Source organism: Desmodus rotundus, chromosome 3, assembly GCF_022682495.2.
Source record: "Desmodus rotundus isolate HL8 chromosome 3, HLdesRot8A.1, whole genome shotgun sequence".
In the NCBI taxonomy this organism is placed as follows: Eukaryota; Metazoa; Chordata; class Mammalia; order Chiroptera; family Phyllostomidae; genus Desmodus; species Desmodus rotundus.
The window spans coordinates 11086080-11103414 of NC_071389.1; the positions used below are offsets into that span (position 1 = coordinate 11086080).

At 44.7% G+C, this 17335-nt stretch overlaps 1 protein-coding gene across 4 annotated transcripts in view; it reads right to left on the reverse strand.

Annotated features, from left to right (window-relative positions):
• The window catches only part of UBR4 (ubiquitin protein ligase E3 component n-recognin 4), a 118445-nt gene extending 106322 nt beyond the window's left edge, over positions 1-12123 (reverse strand). For all 4 annotated transcript variants that reach the window (XM_053921231.2, XM_053921229.2, XM_053921230.2 and 1 more), the window contains exons 1-8: positions 11891-12123; positions 5364-5461; positions 4047-4150; positions 3150-3279; positions 2895-3034; positions 2322-2424; positions 2059-2200; positions 1788-1912 (exon numbers count right to left, since the gene is read on the reverse strand). In XM_053921231.2, the coding sequence (XP_053777206.1) occupies positions 1788-1912; positions 2059-2200; positions 2322-2424; positions 2895-3034; positions 3150-3279; positions 4047-4150; positions 5364-5461; positions 11891-12066 (1018 nt within the window). In that variant the 5' untranslated portion in view covers positions 12067-12123. The remainder of the gene's footprint in view (positions 1-1787; positions 1913-2058; positions 2201-2321; positions 2425-2894; positions 3035-3149; positions 3280-4046; positions 4151-5363; positions 5462-11890) is intronic.
• Between the last annotated feature and the right edge of the window lie 5212 nt (positions 12124-17335).

Genomic DNA, 17335 nt, shown 5'->3' on the forward strand with positions numbered 1-17335 from the left:
TTAAGATTATGGGGAAAATCCCATATTTGGTTTTTCTTGAAGATATCAAGGACAAATCTCTTTCTTTAAATATAACCCCAAGTGATCAAATTTCAACAAACCAAATCTTGGATCTTTAACCCAACTAAGAATTTGTGAAGAATCTTTAATCCTCTGACTAAATACACTGAGATCCATGTGACATATAAGAAATTCCCTGAAAACTGATGCCCTGACCAATGGGGCTCAGTCAGTTGGGCGTCATCCCACAAAACGAAAGGTCACCAGTTCCATTCCCGGTCAGGGCACATGCCTGGATTGCGGGTTCAGTCCTCGGCTGGGGTGCATACAGGAGTCAACCTATCAATGTTTCTACCTCCCTTCCCCTCTCTGTAAAATAAATAACACCTTATTTATTTTTAGATGTTTAAAGAATAGAGATGTTACTTAAAAAAAAAGAAATTCCCAGAAAATTGAAATTATTGAACCCCCAATTTAAAAATACCAAGATCAAAGGCAGAGGACTAAGAAACAAACCCCGGAAATGGGCGTGGAGAGAGCATATGGCCACATGTACCCCTGGCTCTCTCCTCTCACTGCTGCTGCTCCAGCTCAAGCCTTTTGTGTGTCCTTCCATTGTAGTGTGTCCGCGCCACTGGCACCTCCCCACACCAAATTCCCACACCGCCCTTCAACATCTTCAGTGGTCTCTACTGTCTACAGGGTGTGGTCCCACTGACTCGGAACCCGTTTCTAGGCCTTCTGCGACCGGGGCCTACTTTCTTTGCAGATGTAACACACGCTAGTCCACACACACACACACACACACCCCAGTACATTCCCCAAACTCTGGAATGCTTTTGGCCCTGCTTTTGCCTCTGCCTAGAGTTAGCCAAGCTAAAATCCCACCTGCCCTACCAGATACATCAATAAACTCAGTTCCTTTGTGACTACTGCCTTCCCTAGGGGAAGTGCCTTTATCTTTAGATTCCCATTTGAACAGAGATGTTTAAAATAAGCTGTTCAAAGAATGTAGGAAGATGGTCAACTTCAGTAATTTCTTGGTTGCACCCACAGTCAGGTTTCCAAGGCTGTTCGAATCTTCAGTTACAGAACCAAGTAAACATCAGAAATTGTTGTACTTTCCAAGACATCCCATAACTAGGATATTTAAAACCAGGGGTTAAAAGTCATGGTAATAATAACTTTAAAACGAGTAAACACCAGCTGTTAGGCCCCACTTCCATGGAAGCATGTTCAACAGAAAGAGAGGGGGTTGGGGGGAAGCATGAAGAAGAATCTGTCGTATGTATCGATATAAACAGATACCACTTGTTCTACAAAGCCTTCCTCAAACCGCTCCCACCGCAGGACTCAATCTCCCCTTCTCTGCGTGCCCCTAATGCACTGTACTTCTCTTGTTGCCTTTGGCGTCTCCTGTTTTATGTTACACTATGTGGTCCGTCTGCTCAGGTGTAGGCTCCTTGAGGGCAGCGATGACGTATTATTCACCTCAACATCCCAACGGCACTTGGCGTTTTCCTTTTCCCACAGTAGACACTTACTATCTGCACACACTACGGAATCAAATATGCTCATAACACAACGCCAGCTGTTGAACAATAACAGGACAACCTGTAAGATTCCTGTTGAGGCCTCTTTTCACCTGGAAAAGATATTAGATGATCCTTGGGGGAAGGGAGTGAGTAAAGGTAGATGGGGAGAGTGTACCCAGAAGGATCTCATGGTTTCTGGAAAGTATACCTGTGCTGACTGAGAGAATGAGACCAGACATTGTAACTTCTCACCTGCATACAGACAACTCAGGCTGAGGACTGTCACGTCTTGCAGACGAGAAGGACTGAGAGGTTCCAACACGGGTAGAGAAAGGGTATCCAATGCCATGGTTACATCGATCACCAGTGAATGAAAGCTGGAACATAACAGAGAAGATGACAAAAGCGTCTCTGTAAATGACTTGCTTCTATAATCTGAAAGTAGGCATGCCATAAAAATAACCAGCCTATTTCTTTGAGAACAGCATTAGATGTAAAGTATACGTCCCCTGGAGCACCTTACCCATTACGAACAGCAGTGGCATCTGCTACTGTGGCGGGCATGATGAAGAAGGAATTGGCCAACACGGCGTCTTGAAACCGGTTGATGTAGCGTAGGAAGTATGGCAGGTTCAAACACACACGCAGTAGCTTCTCTGAGCCACCTGAATTAACGAAAAAGCTTGACCTTAAAAACGGGCTTCTATCTGCTGTCTGATTCTTTTCCACTTAAGGAATTTTTGAAAGCGCAGGAACCAGCTTTCTGCCAACAATGAAGCATCTTACCAAGCTCTTGAAGACTCGCCACGTTCTGAGCTATGAACACGTTCTTGGTTTTGACAGCAGACGTTTGGTCTGTGGATGGCTGCTCATCGTTTTCTCCTTCCACCTGAAGAAAACCAAAGCACATGAAAGGCCCATCGAGACACTATCGCCTGTCGGCGCTGCCCAGGGACCAGAGCTGAGCCGACTGGCCAACTAAGCAGCCACGGATGCTCTTCAGACTGCCCAGGTGGTGAGCGGACACCCTTTTCTGATGCTGGGAAAGCACAAGTTAGTTTTTCCAAAGGAGGGAGGAGTGTGTGGCTTTAAATATGTATATACCCCACAACTACCACAGGCAGCATGTTCTTTACGTGTTTATTTACACTGAGAAATGTTAGAAAACAGTCAATGAAATAGTAATAACTAGACAGGAAGAGCCAGAGTGAGTTTTGCTTTTTCTCGGGCGGGGGTTGTATTCTTCCATTTTTTTCTACCATAGGCATGTACATCACTTTACATCACAAATATAAAGCACATTTGTTATTTTTTCTAGTGTTATCTCCTTAACAAAGACATCTGGTTGAAGCAACTCACCGGAGTCTGTGGGCCTATGGACGGTGATGCTATAGTTCTAGGGTTGAAAACTGACGTCAGCTGGTTCAAAAAATTCATCTGGACCTCCTTCTGCCTCAGCTCTGGGCTCACTGGGGAGGCCAGCTCTTTCTGATCTTCCACTGTGGAACACAAAAGCAAACAGAGGGGTGAGGAGAGTGCCACTGGAAAGCAAACCAGGAAAAGCAGCTGGCAGGGAAGTGACCAAGCAGCCAGGTCGGGCAAAGGAACACTCACCATCTGAGAGTGTCTTCACTGTCTGTGGCAGTTTGGCCGATTTCATCATTGCTGTAAACGTGATGATTTCAGTTCTGTCTAGTCGGCTACAGCCAGTGCACAGGCCTTTGATGAGGAGGATCAAGTGTTTCTGAAAAGAAAACAAATTCAAATACGTCTTTTAGAAGATTCGACTCTTTTGAGACTTCTAACTGGCATAGGGCCAAATGCAGGCTCCTAGCAAGAACGGCAATCTTAGGAAAAAACCACTTGAGCAGAAATCACAAGCTGATGGGCCCCTGACCGAACTGGTCTGCACATTCGTCTTTCTCTTCTCGCATGCTGTTGGCTTTTAATGTGAAGTTAACGCTAACCTTTTCAAACCTGGGAAGTTTGATATACAAATCCAGATTTCCTCTCTCTCAATCATCCACGAGTTATAGTAATGAGCCTTTGAGCCTCCACTGCCGCATAGCAAGAGCGAGCTGGAGCCCACAGTGATTGCCCTCTATAGCTGGGTCGTGCGCCCATCTCAGCTAGCACGCTTTACTCAGTGTCACTCGTCTGGCCTTGTAGGCATGCAACTGGAATCCTTGTAAAAAACTCTGCAGCCCTCCATACCAGAGACTGGAAAACCACAGCCCCCATTCAGCCCGCTGCCCGTTTTTGCTAAGAAAGTTTACCCAACCACAGCTATGCTCATTCGTTTATGTCCTGTCTGTGGCTGCTTTCACAGCACGAACGCAGAGCTGCAAAGGCAAGAGACTGGCTGCAACAGGGACTGGATGGTCAGCAAAATTGTTTACCATCTGGACTACCACAGAACAAGTTTACCAGCCCTGCTCTATGCCACCCCTTCTCCATCATTCCACAATCCCACCTCAGAATAAGACTCAGAAATGGGCCCGTCACTCTCACCTGGGACACGGCACAAGCCTCATCTGGATTCTCCAGACGTAGGAGCGAAAACTCAATCAAGACTTTACAGGCTGCTGCCACCGACTGAAGCTGGTTCCGGGGAACTGAGAAAGTAACAAGTTGTATTCAACCTCAAACATCTATAACGCACTTAACCCTCACCATTAATATAGCAAATGAAACACGTAGTGATGCTTCGGATGTATACTCCACATCACCAACATTTCCAATATTTCCATGATAATTATTCAGAACCAGCAACCCAAAGGCTTCTTGTCATTGATAATCATCAATTGCTAACAAATCAATTTATCTTACATGTGCTAGAAATTAAGATAATTGTAATAAGATATACATCACCATAAGTACCAAGAACTTCCGAATATATTAACTCATCCTTAAACCAATTCTATGATGTTGGTATTTTTGTTACCTGCTCTCCCTCCTTTTTTAAAAATAGATAACCACAGACAGAGTAAATGGCTTCCCACGTGACACAGCGAGTCAAATTCAGGAAGTTTGGCTCTAGAGTTCACACCCTTAACCACTGGCATATATGACTTCTTTTCCCCCATAGATTCTAAATGCCTCTTTGCAAGCAGCTTCCTATACAAAGTTTCTTCAAGCGAAAAGTGACTCTTTCACCAGTGCCCAGTGCCTGTAACAGACAGCACTGGACACAGAGATGCTCGGCGACCCTGTTGCTTCCTTCCACTTCACTTGCTTAGAAATTAAGTAAACAAATCATTACAATTTTTCAGAACTGTATGAGTTAGGATTTAAAAAAACGTGAAAATGCAAAAATTTGGATAATGGCAAATAGGGGGCTTGGTGACTTTTTGATTAGAAAAAGTTTAAAGATGGGGAATTGAAAGTGAAATATTTTCACATACCAGAGAACACAAAAGGAGAGTTCACTTTCTCACCAAAACCAAATAAAAAGTAGAGCCTTGGTCTTTGGCCCCTTAACCTGGGCTGGTATCCAGCCACCCCAGCCACCCCAGAAGTTAGCACACTAGTAATCACATTTACGAAATCAATAAAACGCTTCTGATTAAGAAGGTGAAGGAGGGTAACTTAGCGGGCTACGAAGCAGGTGTCCGAATGAAGTCGTTTTTCAACCCCTCCTGGTTGGCCTAGGTAAGAAACTTCCGGCGCCTCGTCACACTGACCACGGTCCCCACTCTGGGCTGGACACATCAAAAGTGCTAAAGCACAGACTTCATCACCAGCTTGCTCAGACGCCCTGCCAGGGAGCTGCGCAACCCCCCACTCCCAAGCCCGCAGAAGAGAGCGCTGAGCAGAGGGGACACTCACTGAGGCCGCAGACCGTGGTGATGTAGTGCGTGGAAAGTGCAACGAAGGATGAGTAGAACGGCTCGTACTGCTTCTCATGGTGCAGGATTTCCGATTCGCTGCGAAGAAAACGATTCGGCCACAATTTATTTAGTGCTTACTGTATGCCAGATACCGTACCCAGCATTTATAGGCAGTATCTTACTTAATCCTTGCAGTAACTCTACTTGGAAGGCACTGTTATCATCCCTATATTCAAGGCTGAGAATGTGAAGCTTAGAGAATTAAAATTAAGTAACTTGTCCAAAGTATCTGGCTTCATGAACGGCAAAGGCTGAGGGAAAACGTGAACAGGACACCATTTTGTCCTCTGTCACTGATCAGCGAAGACCAAAACCTAACAATAATACCATGTGCTGGCCAAAAAGGGTAGACCAGAGCACTTAACACACTGTTGGTAGGAATACAGGTTACTGTGACCCCTTCTGAAGACCACACGAGGCTAGCCCATAATGCAATAACCTGAAAACAGTATCTCCCGGGAAGAAATCAACTAACTGCTGCCAAAATCCAAAATTCACTAGATACCAGAGTTCTCCTCCACCCCACCCCTCTTCCTGGTGGGATACAGCTAGATCACAACAAACTCAGGGATTTTTAACCACATCCCGATCTTTGGCTGAAAATCTCCCTCTTCTGTGAAAGTCTGGAGCTCAACTAGGTCTAAAAGCCAAATACATTTACATCATTCTCTCTATCCAATCAGATGCTAATCTGCAGTCCATGAACAAGAAGGCAACAAAAAGACTAAAATGTATCTTATTAAATGGAAAAGGCCAACAATGTGGCTACATAGTTTCCTCAATGAGTTGATTCTCTAACCAGAAGTATCAGCCTAGAAAGGGAAAGGTAAACAGTAAGGACTGTATCCACTTGCCAAATCAACACAGGAGCCAAAAAGACAAGTTCAACATTGAGAAGGTGCCAATGGTGAATGATGAATCACCTTAAGCAGCACTTAAAAATCTGGCATTGCAAACACTTTGTTATTTGGGGATTTAGCATGGATAAATGGGGATTTATCAAAGATCAGTTCCTTATCTTGGGCCAACTAAGAAAAGATATTTATGGAGCACTTATGATGTGCAGGGATCTTCCTGCCCACCAAAGGGACATTTCTCCCTATTTGTCAGATGAACAAAAGGTAGGAAACAAAACACTTCACACCAAGTGCACTCAAAGTTTCTAGCGACCGTCACATTAACAAGGGTCATATCATATTCAGCAAAGAACTTCCCACTAAGTCCCCTTGCTAGTACATTTACTTAGTTGTTCCTTCACTTCTGTCCTTACACTTTCTTGTTCATTGTTCTAAAGGTTTTCCTCCCTACAATTAGATGTATTTTACTGAGTTGCATACCTTCTGTGCTTTATCACAGAACTTCAAAGCTGCTTACCTCCATGGTTTTCTGCTGAACAGGTTTACCAAAACTATGAGAAAAACTGTCCCCCCAAAGGATGAACTTACTCTGTTGCTTTCATTCCCAGTCAGATAGTGAAACAGATCCAAAATATAGGAATAAACTCATTTAAATTTAACTGCTTGGTTCAATGTTGTCCCATTATGATTGAACAAACCCTACATCCTGCCTGGAAACAACAACAACACAACTGCCGTATTCCAATAAAGAAAAAAGGATGCACTTTGGGGAAAGACACACACTAGGATGTGTGTTGGGGGGCGGGGGGGGGGGGGGGGGAGAAGTCTTCAGCTCCATGTATAATTTGCTTAGGGCGAACTAAGGATAAACCCAGGGAAATTAATTTTAAAAACCCTTGAAGGAGGGAGTAGACATGTGGCCAAGGACAAAGTCGTATCACTTGATTTTAAAGAAACAAGTGCTTATGAGTCACCTAATACAGATGCGCTGCCACACTTCCTGGCCCCACCCTCACTCACCAAGAAGCTGATGAAGCCACGGGAGGATTCAAAGACACGAAAAAAGGAACAAAGGGCGAGCAGGGAGGTAGGATGGAAAGGAATAAAGAAACCGAAGGCAAATATAACACAGAGAAAGAAAAAGAAAAATACCTCAAAAACACCTCTCTCCTCGGAGGGCTAGGCACCCTCCCTCCAGCACCTGCCCTTTCTAACTGCGGAGAGGGCAGCACCCCCCCCCCCAGTCTGAAACACTGCGGAAAGACAGGGCGCCCCTCCATCCAAAGTGACAGGGCGCCGAGGGCCGTGGGGAACAGCAGCCGAGAGGCCAGATCGGAGAGGTCCACTTTGACAGGTAGGTACAAAAGAACTGGAAGGGTCTGGAAACAGTTTTTTAGGAAGAGGCAACAATCCAAAAGGGCAAGATAAGAGACGAAGGACTCACCTCACTTCTCCCTCTCGGATACTGCCGAATCGGTTTGGGAAACTGGAAGCCCACAAGCCCCTTTCACGTCATCAGAATCAGAAACTGCCAAGAACAGAATCCCTCACGCTGCCTTGACTCACGACACTTAGAATCATGAACGAGATAATGCACGCATCAATAGATTATACTCAAAACACAGTGGCACCTCGGTACTCGTGTCCATCCGTCCCAGAACTCCTGAGGAGTGCGGGACCGACCAGCCCCGGGCAAGTGCCCAGCGCTGAAACATTCCTCTGTCGAAATGCCACGAGCACAGGGCTCCACGAGGACCAGGTGTGCCTGCAGTGTGTGTTTACAGGGCGTCTGCCGCGCGTCACACAGTGTTGCTGGCAGCTGTCAGGTAGGTCCCTCACTTTCTCAACAAGTCTGTGGTGGATGTGACACTGAGACAGGGAGCCATCAACTAGGACCCGAACAACCTCGCAACTGTACCCCGTCATTTGGTGGTGGGATTTCTTTTCCCCACAGAGCGATCACAAACTCATGTCCTGTAGCATGTAAGTTCAAAAGGCATCAGTGCATCCCTTTCTCCCTTTCAAGATTTTTAGCAAATAGCTGCGCATTTTCTGATGAGGCTGTTGTAAGAGCTTCTGCCTTCCCAAGTAGGTCTTTCTGGCCTAAATCTTACCTAATAACTGGGAGGCAGGGACTCAGACAGGCCTGTCACTAAGGAGGCCAGGACAGCCTGGGAAGGACTGACTGGCTCAGGGGAAAGAGAAATTGCTCTGTAATCTACCAAGAGTCAATCCAATTGTCCACTGACAGCCACACTCACCACCGTATCTTGCACCGAGTTAAGAAAGAAACTCTGTATTTGATAGTTCGTTCAAACAGAAGGCTACCTTCAGCAATTATACTAATTAATTCCACATAAAGTATGTGTTCCATTAAGCCAGTTCCAGCTCCATTTCTGGTCTGGAAAAGAAATCGTGTTTGAGAGACTTTCAATCTTTACTACTAAAAACAAACCAGCAACAGGCAGTAGAAATAAACTCCCCTTTAAGTAAACTCAGGTATCTTTTTCTTTTAAAAATCTAATGACACTTTTGAGAGTACCTTCCCAATTTATCCATGCCAATCTACCCCTCCTTAGTTTCACAGTTGATTACCAAGCCAAACCTAACAGGGTCTGAACTTAGCAAACTTTCTTTTAATCGACCATTTCTTCTAACTAAAAGGTCAATTCCAACTATGAGTGTGAAAGAACAGGGACAGAAAGCATGATGGTAGAGTACTAAGCAGTCTCTTAAGACATTTGTCACTGACCCCCAAGAGTCAAAAAAGAAGGACTTCAATGGGTTAATTTCAATGGCTGCCAGAGAGAAAGTGAGAGCTGGCATGATGGCACTAGGACATCAAAAAGGGAAGCAGAAAGTAGTAGATTGCAGCGGAGAAACAGAAGATCCCTGGAAGCAAGAACGAAAAGCACAGCAGACATTAGAACAGCGAGAAATGCAGGAACCGCAGAAGATGGCAGCGGCAACCACGGAAGGAAAGGGGCAGCCGAGGCACCTGCACAGTGCTGGCTCTGACCTGGCCCTACGCTCAGTGACCACAGCTGCACATTTAAGAAATACTTCCACAGTTCCGACACCCTTAATTCCTTTTTTTTTTGAAAGGCAAATAAAACTTGAGAAACACAGTGCTGACAGCACAGTACTGATTTTTGTGTTACACATCAGGAGTTGACAAGCTATAGCCTGCAAGCCGAATGCAGCCAGCCACCTGTTTGCACAGTCCACACTGAAGAATGGTTTTGTGGAATCTAGTGAACAAAATAAACAAAACAGAAACAGACACATAGATACTGAGAACAGACTGACAGCTGTCAGAGGGGGAGGGGGTCGGGAGGCTGTGTGAAAAAGGTGAAGGGATTAAGCAAAAAGAAAACCAAACCCACAGACAACAGTTCGGTGATCACCAGCCGGAAAGGGGGTGGGAGGAAGTAGAAGAGGGTGAAGGGAATCAATGGCGATGGAAGGAGACTTGACTTTGGGTGGTGAACACACAATACAATGTACAGATGATGTATTAGAGAACTGTACACTTGAAACCTAAACTTAATTAATCAATTCACTCCAATAAATTCTATAAATTTTTTAATGAATTTAAAAATTTTTAATGGCTAAAAAAATCATTCAAGAATATTTTCAACATTAAATATCATATGAAACTCTGAGGTGACCATAAGTGGGGTTCTGGAACCCAGTCATGCCCCCTCGACTACTACGTCCTGTGCACAGTGGCTTTCTCCACATAACGGCCGAGGTGACGCGTCTAGACACAGACTATGTGGCTTGTAAACATTTACTCGTCTGGCCCCTTACGGAAAATGTGTGCCAAACTCCGCTCTACACCAAACTGAACATTTAACGTTTAGTTGTTTTAACGACAAAGAACCTGTAAGCCAGACATTTCTTTTGGAAATTTTTCTTAGGATCACATTCTTCTCATAGACCCTGCCTGACAAGGATACATAACAGGCTTTCAAAGTTCACTGAGTCACAAACATCAGAACAGAGACTTCAAGGATCTTGCCTTCCAATACAAGTTTGTTACTGAACAGCCATCGCTTTGGACCTCTTCTCTAGGCCGTGGAGCGAGGTCTCTCGAGTGTCCCTAAACACAGGCAGCTGGCTACCCTCGCGGACAGAGGGTGTAGGAGAGGCACCACTACTGCTCATGTGGCACAATTCAAACCCAGTTTAATGTGTTTGGCTTTGGTAGAGGGAGCTGCTCAACTATTATAGTTTCAAAGGGCACGGGCCCAGAATACCGGATGCATGGGAGGGTGTCCACAAACAGCAAACCTGCTCAGCTCATGTCCACAAAAACATAGAAGCAAATGTCCTAAAGAGTGGAACACTGTCCATTATAAATAACATGATGAATATAATTCAGGAGAAATACCACTAATCCAAACGTTCAAAACAGCTAAAAAGTGGCTACCTAATTTAAGAGCAGTCCCCCTGATATTTGTTTACCTCTTCAGGACATTCTTGGCTTAACAATTAGATAGAAAATTCCACCTGTAAAGTTGACTGTGACCCAAACCATTACCAAACCCAACCATTATTTAATTATAGTATTTTTTAAAAACTGCACCCAAAGCAACACAAGCCTAACAATAAGCACTATAATAAACAATATGTCAAAGCATGGGCCTCCCTTTAGTAACAAATAGCAATTTCTAACCCTCTGGATAACAATTAGACATACCCTTGTTGGCATGAAGCTAAAATGACCCAGTTAGCAACTGCAGGGAGTTGCTGAAGGGATGGCCAGAGAAAAATAAAGTGAGACCAGCTTTAAAGGCATGTCTACCATTACACTAACGAAAGACTTCTGAGCAACCTCTATCAGGAAGAGGCAAGCCCCGCCTTCATTAACATAACTCTCCCAACCTGGGAATCTCTGTACAAAAAGGCAAAGAGCCACGTAACAGCAAACCAATAAATAGTTCCATCTGACAAAGAGTCTGAAGATATTTTATGGAGAGAGAAAGGGAACGCCTTTTTGGGGGGGGGGGATGACCTTTTAGACTAACACGTAAATGTTTTTTAATCAAAGGCCGTTGCGGTGGAAATATACAGTAAGTGCAACCCGAAGAGAGAGTCCTCAGTGGTCACTAGTGGCTGCAGCCACAGAAACAGCACGTGCCCCAGTGATTACAGCCCCACGGGAAGACCGTTATCAAATTATGCGGTAGGTCTCCCATTGAAAGCCCGGGCTCCGCGCCGGCCCAGGCCAGGGGCACGAGTGCCTGCGAGAAATGCAAACTCATCAGCGCTTTGACCTTAACACAGGGGGCAGCCCCGGGGACAGTCCCCTAAGAGCGCGGTGCAACTCAAAGTCACTCGCAAACGGGTCCGACCACGCCCTCCTGGAGGGGGACCTCAAAAGTTTTGCTCGGGAGGGAAACTGAGGCACAGATGACTTACATGGGCTGACATTAAGAACCCCAGACAAGCCCTCGTCTGCCGGCGCCGGGGAACCCCGAAGCCGTGGCTGGGCCCAGGGTCCCCGAGCGGCAGGAGGCGGCCCCGGGAGCGGGTCCAGACCCTCCCGCAAACCTCCCCTCCCCCTCCCTACGCCCGCCCCGCCGGGGCCGCCGCCCGGTACCTCTCGATGACTGAGGCCACCAGCTGCGGCAACTCCTTCATCTCGAAGGCGGAATAGGACGCGGACAGCAGGGGCCGCACAGCCACCTCCCAGCCCGGGGTCGTGTCCAACCCCGTTGCCGGGTCTCCCGGCGCCGACGCCGCCGCCGCCGCCTCTTCGCCGCCGCTCGTCGCCATCTTCCGTCGTACTCCTGCGGCTCCCTCCCGGGGATTGCCACCGGCCCAGCACCGCCTCCCGGGAGGGGGCGGAAGTGACGCAATCGGTCGCGTCAGACTGCGCGACGCAGTCGCGGACCACAACACGAGAGGCGGCGGGGGAAGGTGTCCCTCGGCTCCCGCTGGGGGCGGTGCAGCACGGCCGTGGGCGGGTCCCGGGCGCTGCGCCTGCGCAGGTCGCCGCACACAGGGTGAGGGCGGAGCGCCCTAACCTCCACGCCTGCGCGCTGGGAGTCGTTCGGGAAGGTGGGAGTGTTGTGGCTTCAGGATACCCGGGAAAGGTGAGTCGGCCACTTAGTTTCAAGTGGCAAAACCAAGGATGCGGAGTAGACTCTGCGTCGCGAAGGTGATGGCTCCGCCCCTAGCCGCTGAGGTGGAGCGGAGGCCGAAGCGCCCTCACCCGCCGGCCCCTTCCCCCCCTCCCCCCGGGGGCTCCCCGTAATAGTAATGCTACAGCGTCCTTCACAATTTATAAAGCTTTCTCCTTCCCACAGCGCCTCCCGCTACTGTTGTAATCTCTGGTCCTTTCTTCGCGCCCACATCCCCTTTATGTTTTGATTACCCCCGTTAGAAATGTTACCGGCACATATTTGCATCCTTCTTTCCAGTTCGCCACGTTAGGTTCCATTTTCCCCGTTTTTCTACTAGCAAAGAAAGAATGTAACCTTTTATTCACAGGGCATAATGTCTAGATTTTATCGAGGAAAAAAAACCCGATATAGGTGCCAGATCTAAGAGGGAAAAGCGTTTGACTCAAGGAAAGGTATGCGTGCATTGAGAACATTCTTGGGCTTGGTGGACGACGTCAAGCGTGAGGCCTTGTGGACCACTGTCCGCCTAAATAAATCTCAAGAACCGTGAAGACGGTTTGAAAACCCTGAAGCCATGAAATTTCCCCAATTTTGGAAGAGCCTTTGCTACCGGTGTAACGCTTTGAATAAATTGGTATTTGGTGATCAATCTGCACTTTTAGTAAGGAAAAACGTTTTTTTAATTTTTATATTTTATTTTAGAGAGAGGAGAAGGGAGGGAGAAACAGAAGGACAGAAACATGCATCGGTTGGACCAAACCCGCAACACGGGCTTGTTGTGCCTGCGCGGGAATCGAACTGGCAATGGAACTGGCAACTTTTGGGGTTCGCAGGACGAAGCCCAACCAACTGAGCCACACCTGCTGGGGCGAAAAGATCTATTTCATGTTAGAAGTAAATTTTGTCAAGGCCAGTCTTGGAGGAAACCATGGGTTCAATGATAACATAGGGATTTTCCTATAGTTTTTTAAGAATCTTAAACATAAAAATATGAAAAATGAAATGCAGGGTAAAAACTTTCCATGATATAATATATATTGCATTCTTTCAAGATAATCAAACCAAAACCCTAAGGAGAAGTTTGGATACCAAGCATTTTATAGTGGCTTTTGGGATATCAATTTTATTTCTACCCAAAGGACAAAATTAATCTGCACAGATTCTCTTGGAGGGGTTTCAGGAAATAATAAAAGATCAACTGTTCCTGCTTTCTTCCTTCCCCCTCCATCAGCTGCAGCTGGAAGAGAGAAAAGAATAAAAAGGCAAATGCAAAGTATCACAAGGAGATTCCCACCTGTGTGTTAACTCATATATTTATTACACACTTTTAGTATGTCTGACTCACAGATTGAAAAAAGCACTCTGGGTAAAGATCTTTCTTTATAACTACCACATTAATTTCAGTACCGGAACTCTGTTCTTGTTACAAAGATTTGGAATGACATCTACATTCTAAACTTGGATGACAAAAGTAAGGAACAGGATAAAGGACTTTTAAAAAAAGACTTCTAGATGAAGCACAAACCTCTAATACACATACTTTGGTCCAGAAAATAAGATAGAAACTAAAGGATAGTAATTTTTATGAATTAACTGAAGGACCTAAAATGCTAGTTCCCTTCTAATCCCAAGTGGCTGGGAAAAGAATTAAAAATTTAAAACTGATACAAGGGAGAATATACAGTCATGTTATAGGATATGGAAAAAAAAAATTAAGCAGCCATAGCTGAATGGTTCAGCTTAATGTGGGAGTACAGACTTGAAGGGAACTGGGAAAGTTCTGTGTCTTGACAAATCATGGTTACATGTAAATACACAGAATACAGGGTGGGCAAAAGGAGGTTTACAATTAATTGTTCAGACAGAAAATAGTACAATTAAATAATAATACAAGGACAAACTCTGGCGCACTCACAACTGTAACACACCCCTGTATTCAGTGAGCTATCTACTTGGTGTGTACACTTCAGTAGTTACAATTTATACCTCAATCCAGAAACAACAGTAAGGTCACTGTCACTGCAGGAACCTCAAAAGCAAGAGATACTGGCATTTTCCCCCCAAAGTAGTCCATCTGATACAAAGTTATTTGAAATAAACCGTGATACTGTGTGTTTAGAAACAATTAGGTGAATAAACTGTAGCTACTGTTAGCTTCCAGGGGCCAACAGAGATCAATCTGTTCTGGAGATTTTATGAAGTTACAGGAACCAAAAGTCAGTGCGTATTTTGTGGGAACTCCAAAGCAGCACTGAATACATTGGGTTGGCAAAAAAATCTGTTAGATTTTTCCCTACAATGACTCTAGTAGTGCTTATTTTTAACTTCATTTGAAACAATTTTCTTAGATTTGCAGCTGTCATATCAGCATCCACTTTTAAAAAACATCAAAATTGGTGAATTTTTGTATAGCCATTTTAATATTGAAGATGGTAGAAAATATGTAAAATTTTTTATATATTATGCATTATTATTTCAAGAAGGGTAAAAATGCAATTGAAACACACAAAGATTTGTGCAGTATATAGAGAAGGTGCTGTGACTGACTGGACATGTCAAAAGTGGTTTGTGAGCCCTGGCTGGTGTGGCTCAGTGGATTGAGTGCAGGCCTGCGAACCAAAGGGTCGCTGGTCCGATTCCTAGTCAGGGCACATGCCTGGGCTGCAGGCCAGGTCCCTGGTTGGGGGTGTGTGAGAGACAAAACTGATGTTTCTCTCCCTCTTTCTCCCTTCCCCTCTCTGTGAAAATAAATGTTTTTTAAAAATAAAATACCAAGAATATAAGGAAGTACATTGGAAACCTGATGCAACTTAGTAATGTGAAAGTCATTTGTAATCCACAAGGATTGCTTATTTTTCCCAAAATAGTTGTTTTTACATGGTAAAAGTTTAAAACAAAGAAGAAAATATGCCTTGTGGTCTTCTTGCTTTAAGAGAGACAAATAATTTTGGCAACGCTGCAGGACTGGAATAAAATACCAGTTTTACAGAACATCAGGAATTAAGACTTGTAGGAAACTGAGGATCACAACTGAAATGATTAAAATTGTAAGGTGTAAATATCTACATTTTTATGGTGCTCAGTAGTGGCCGATGTGAATTAACAAATGGTTGACTGACAAACTAAAACATGAAGCTTAGATACACTTACTCATCTTAAACCAAATAACACATAAAATTGAAAATATATTGGAAGAGTTTTGTTCCGTGAAATGATTTTTATATTCCTCAGTTCTGTTATTGCCATCTTTTAGAATTTACAGTCAGCAGAAGTTTGGACCATCAGATTGAGAGAGGAGAGACAGACGGGAGGAGGATGGATAAAACAACTGTGGTAAAACGTTAACATTTGGGGAATTTGAGTAAAGGGTATCTGAGAATTCTTTGTACTGTTCTTGTAACTTTTCTGCATGTCTGAAATTGTATCAGAATAAAAAGTTAAAAGAAAAAAACTGTAAATATTTTGCTTCAGAGTTTGAAAACACGATTAAAGTATAAAGACACGGCAGGCATTTAACAGAAGGAAAGTAGTATTCATAGTCTGGGAAAAGTGGAGTCAAATGATTACAATGAATCCTTTGGGGGTGAGGAAGGGCTGTTCTGGTCAGCTCAAGTGAATGTTCTGGTCTCTTTTACCCGTATATGCCTATAGTAAAAACCACATATATGATAATAGGGGTAACACACCCTTTATTCCAACTATAATAACCGAGCAAACCTATAATAGCAATTTAAGCTGTGGCCAGTGTGGCTCAATAGACTGAGCACCAGCCTGCCAAACAAAAGGGTGTGGGTTCAAGTCCCAGGCACGTGCCTGGGTTGCAGGCCAGGACGCCAGTTGGTGTGTGCAAGCGGCAACTGATCAATGTTCCTCTCCCCCTCTTTCTCCCTCCCTTTCTCTCTCTCTAAAAATAAATAAAATAAAAAGAATAGCATTTTAACTTATTATCCAGACTTTTTCATGGGAAAGAATATATATTCCAACTAGCAGACATAAGTATTCTAGTTGTCTTTATAATTCCAGTCTTCATTGTCATCGATAAACCAGCACTCTGGTTATCAGTTTCTAAAACAGCTTATTTTATCACAGAGCACATGGGATACAACACATCACCAAAACCGTCAGAAGTACGGTGGAGCATATATGCGTACATATGCCTTTTAAATGCGTTTCCGCTTGCTAACTTTCATTCCTTCAGACTGCATGTTAGCCGATAGGAGACAAGAGTGCTTCAATATAAATCTCTTGCTATTTTATAAAGACACCTTTCTAAATAGCCTGCCTCTGTACTGGAAAAGGCACTGTCTCAGCACCACGGATTAGAAACCTGTATGACCCTAGTGCTGGTGGAAGAAAGGGTTCTGGGTTGGAGGTCAGTCCCAACTGACATCACAAACTCCTGCAAAAATGAGGAGGTGGGATGTGCACGTTTTTACGTTATAAATCCTTACTGGAAAGGTTATCTAAATAAGACAGACTTCCCTGAGAGGGTATGTAATTGACCTCATCACAGTCTCTATGGAATAACACTAAAAAATGTCAAACTTGTGCCCATAAAAAGGGGTATGGGAGATCCATACTGGTAATCAAGTACAGAACATAATTTGGTTTGGAGAGATGCACAGCAAACTCGTTCAGGGGTTATCTCTGGGACACGGGGTTGGCGGAGGTTTTGAAGGGAGACTCAACGTAGCTGTTGGGAATTGGAGTCTTTTAGAGTAACTTGGTAACGAAATATCATATGAAGCAGTTTCTTCAAGCGAAATACCAGTATCTCCATTGTTGAAAGGTAGATGGGCCCTGGCCGGTGTGGCTCGGTTGGTTGGAGTGTTGTCTGGTAAACCGAAAGGTCACAGGTTTGATGACCAGTCAGGGCACATGCCTGGGTTGTGGTGGGTTCAGTTCACAATCGGGCCACA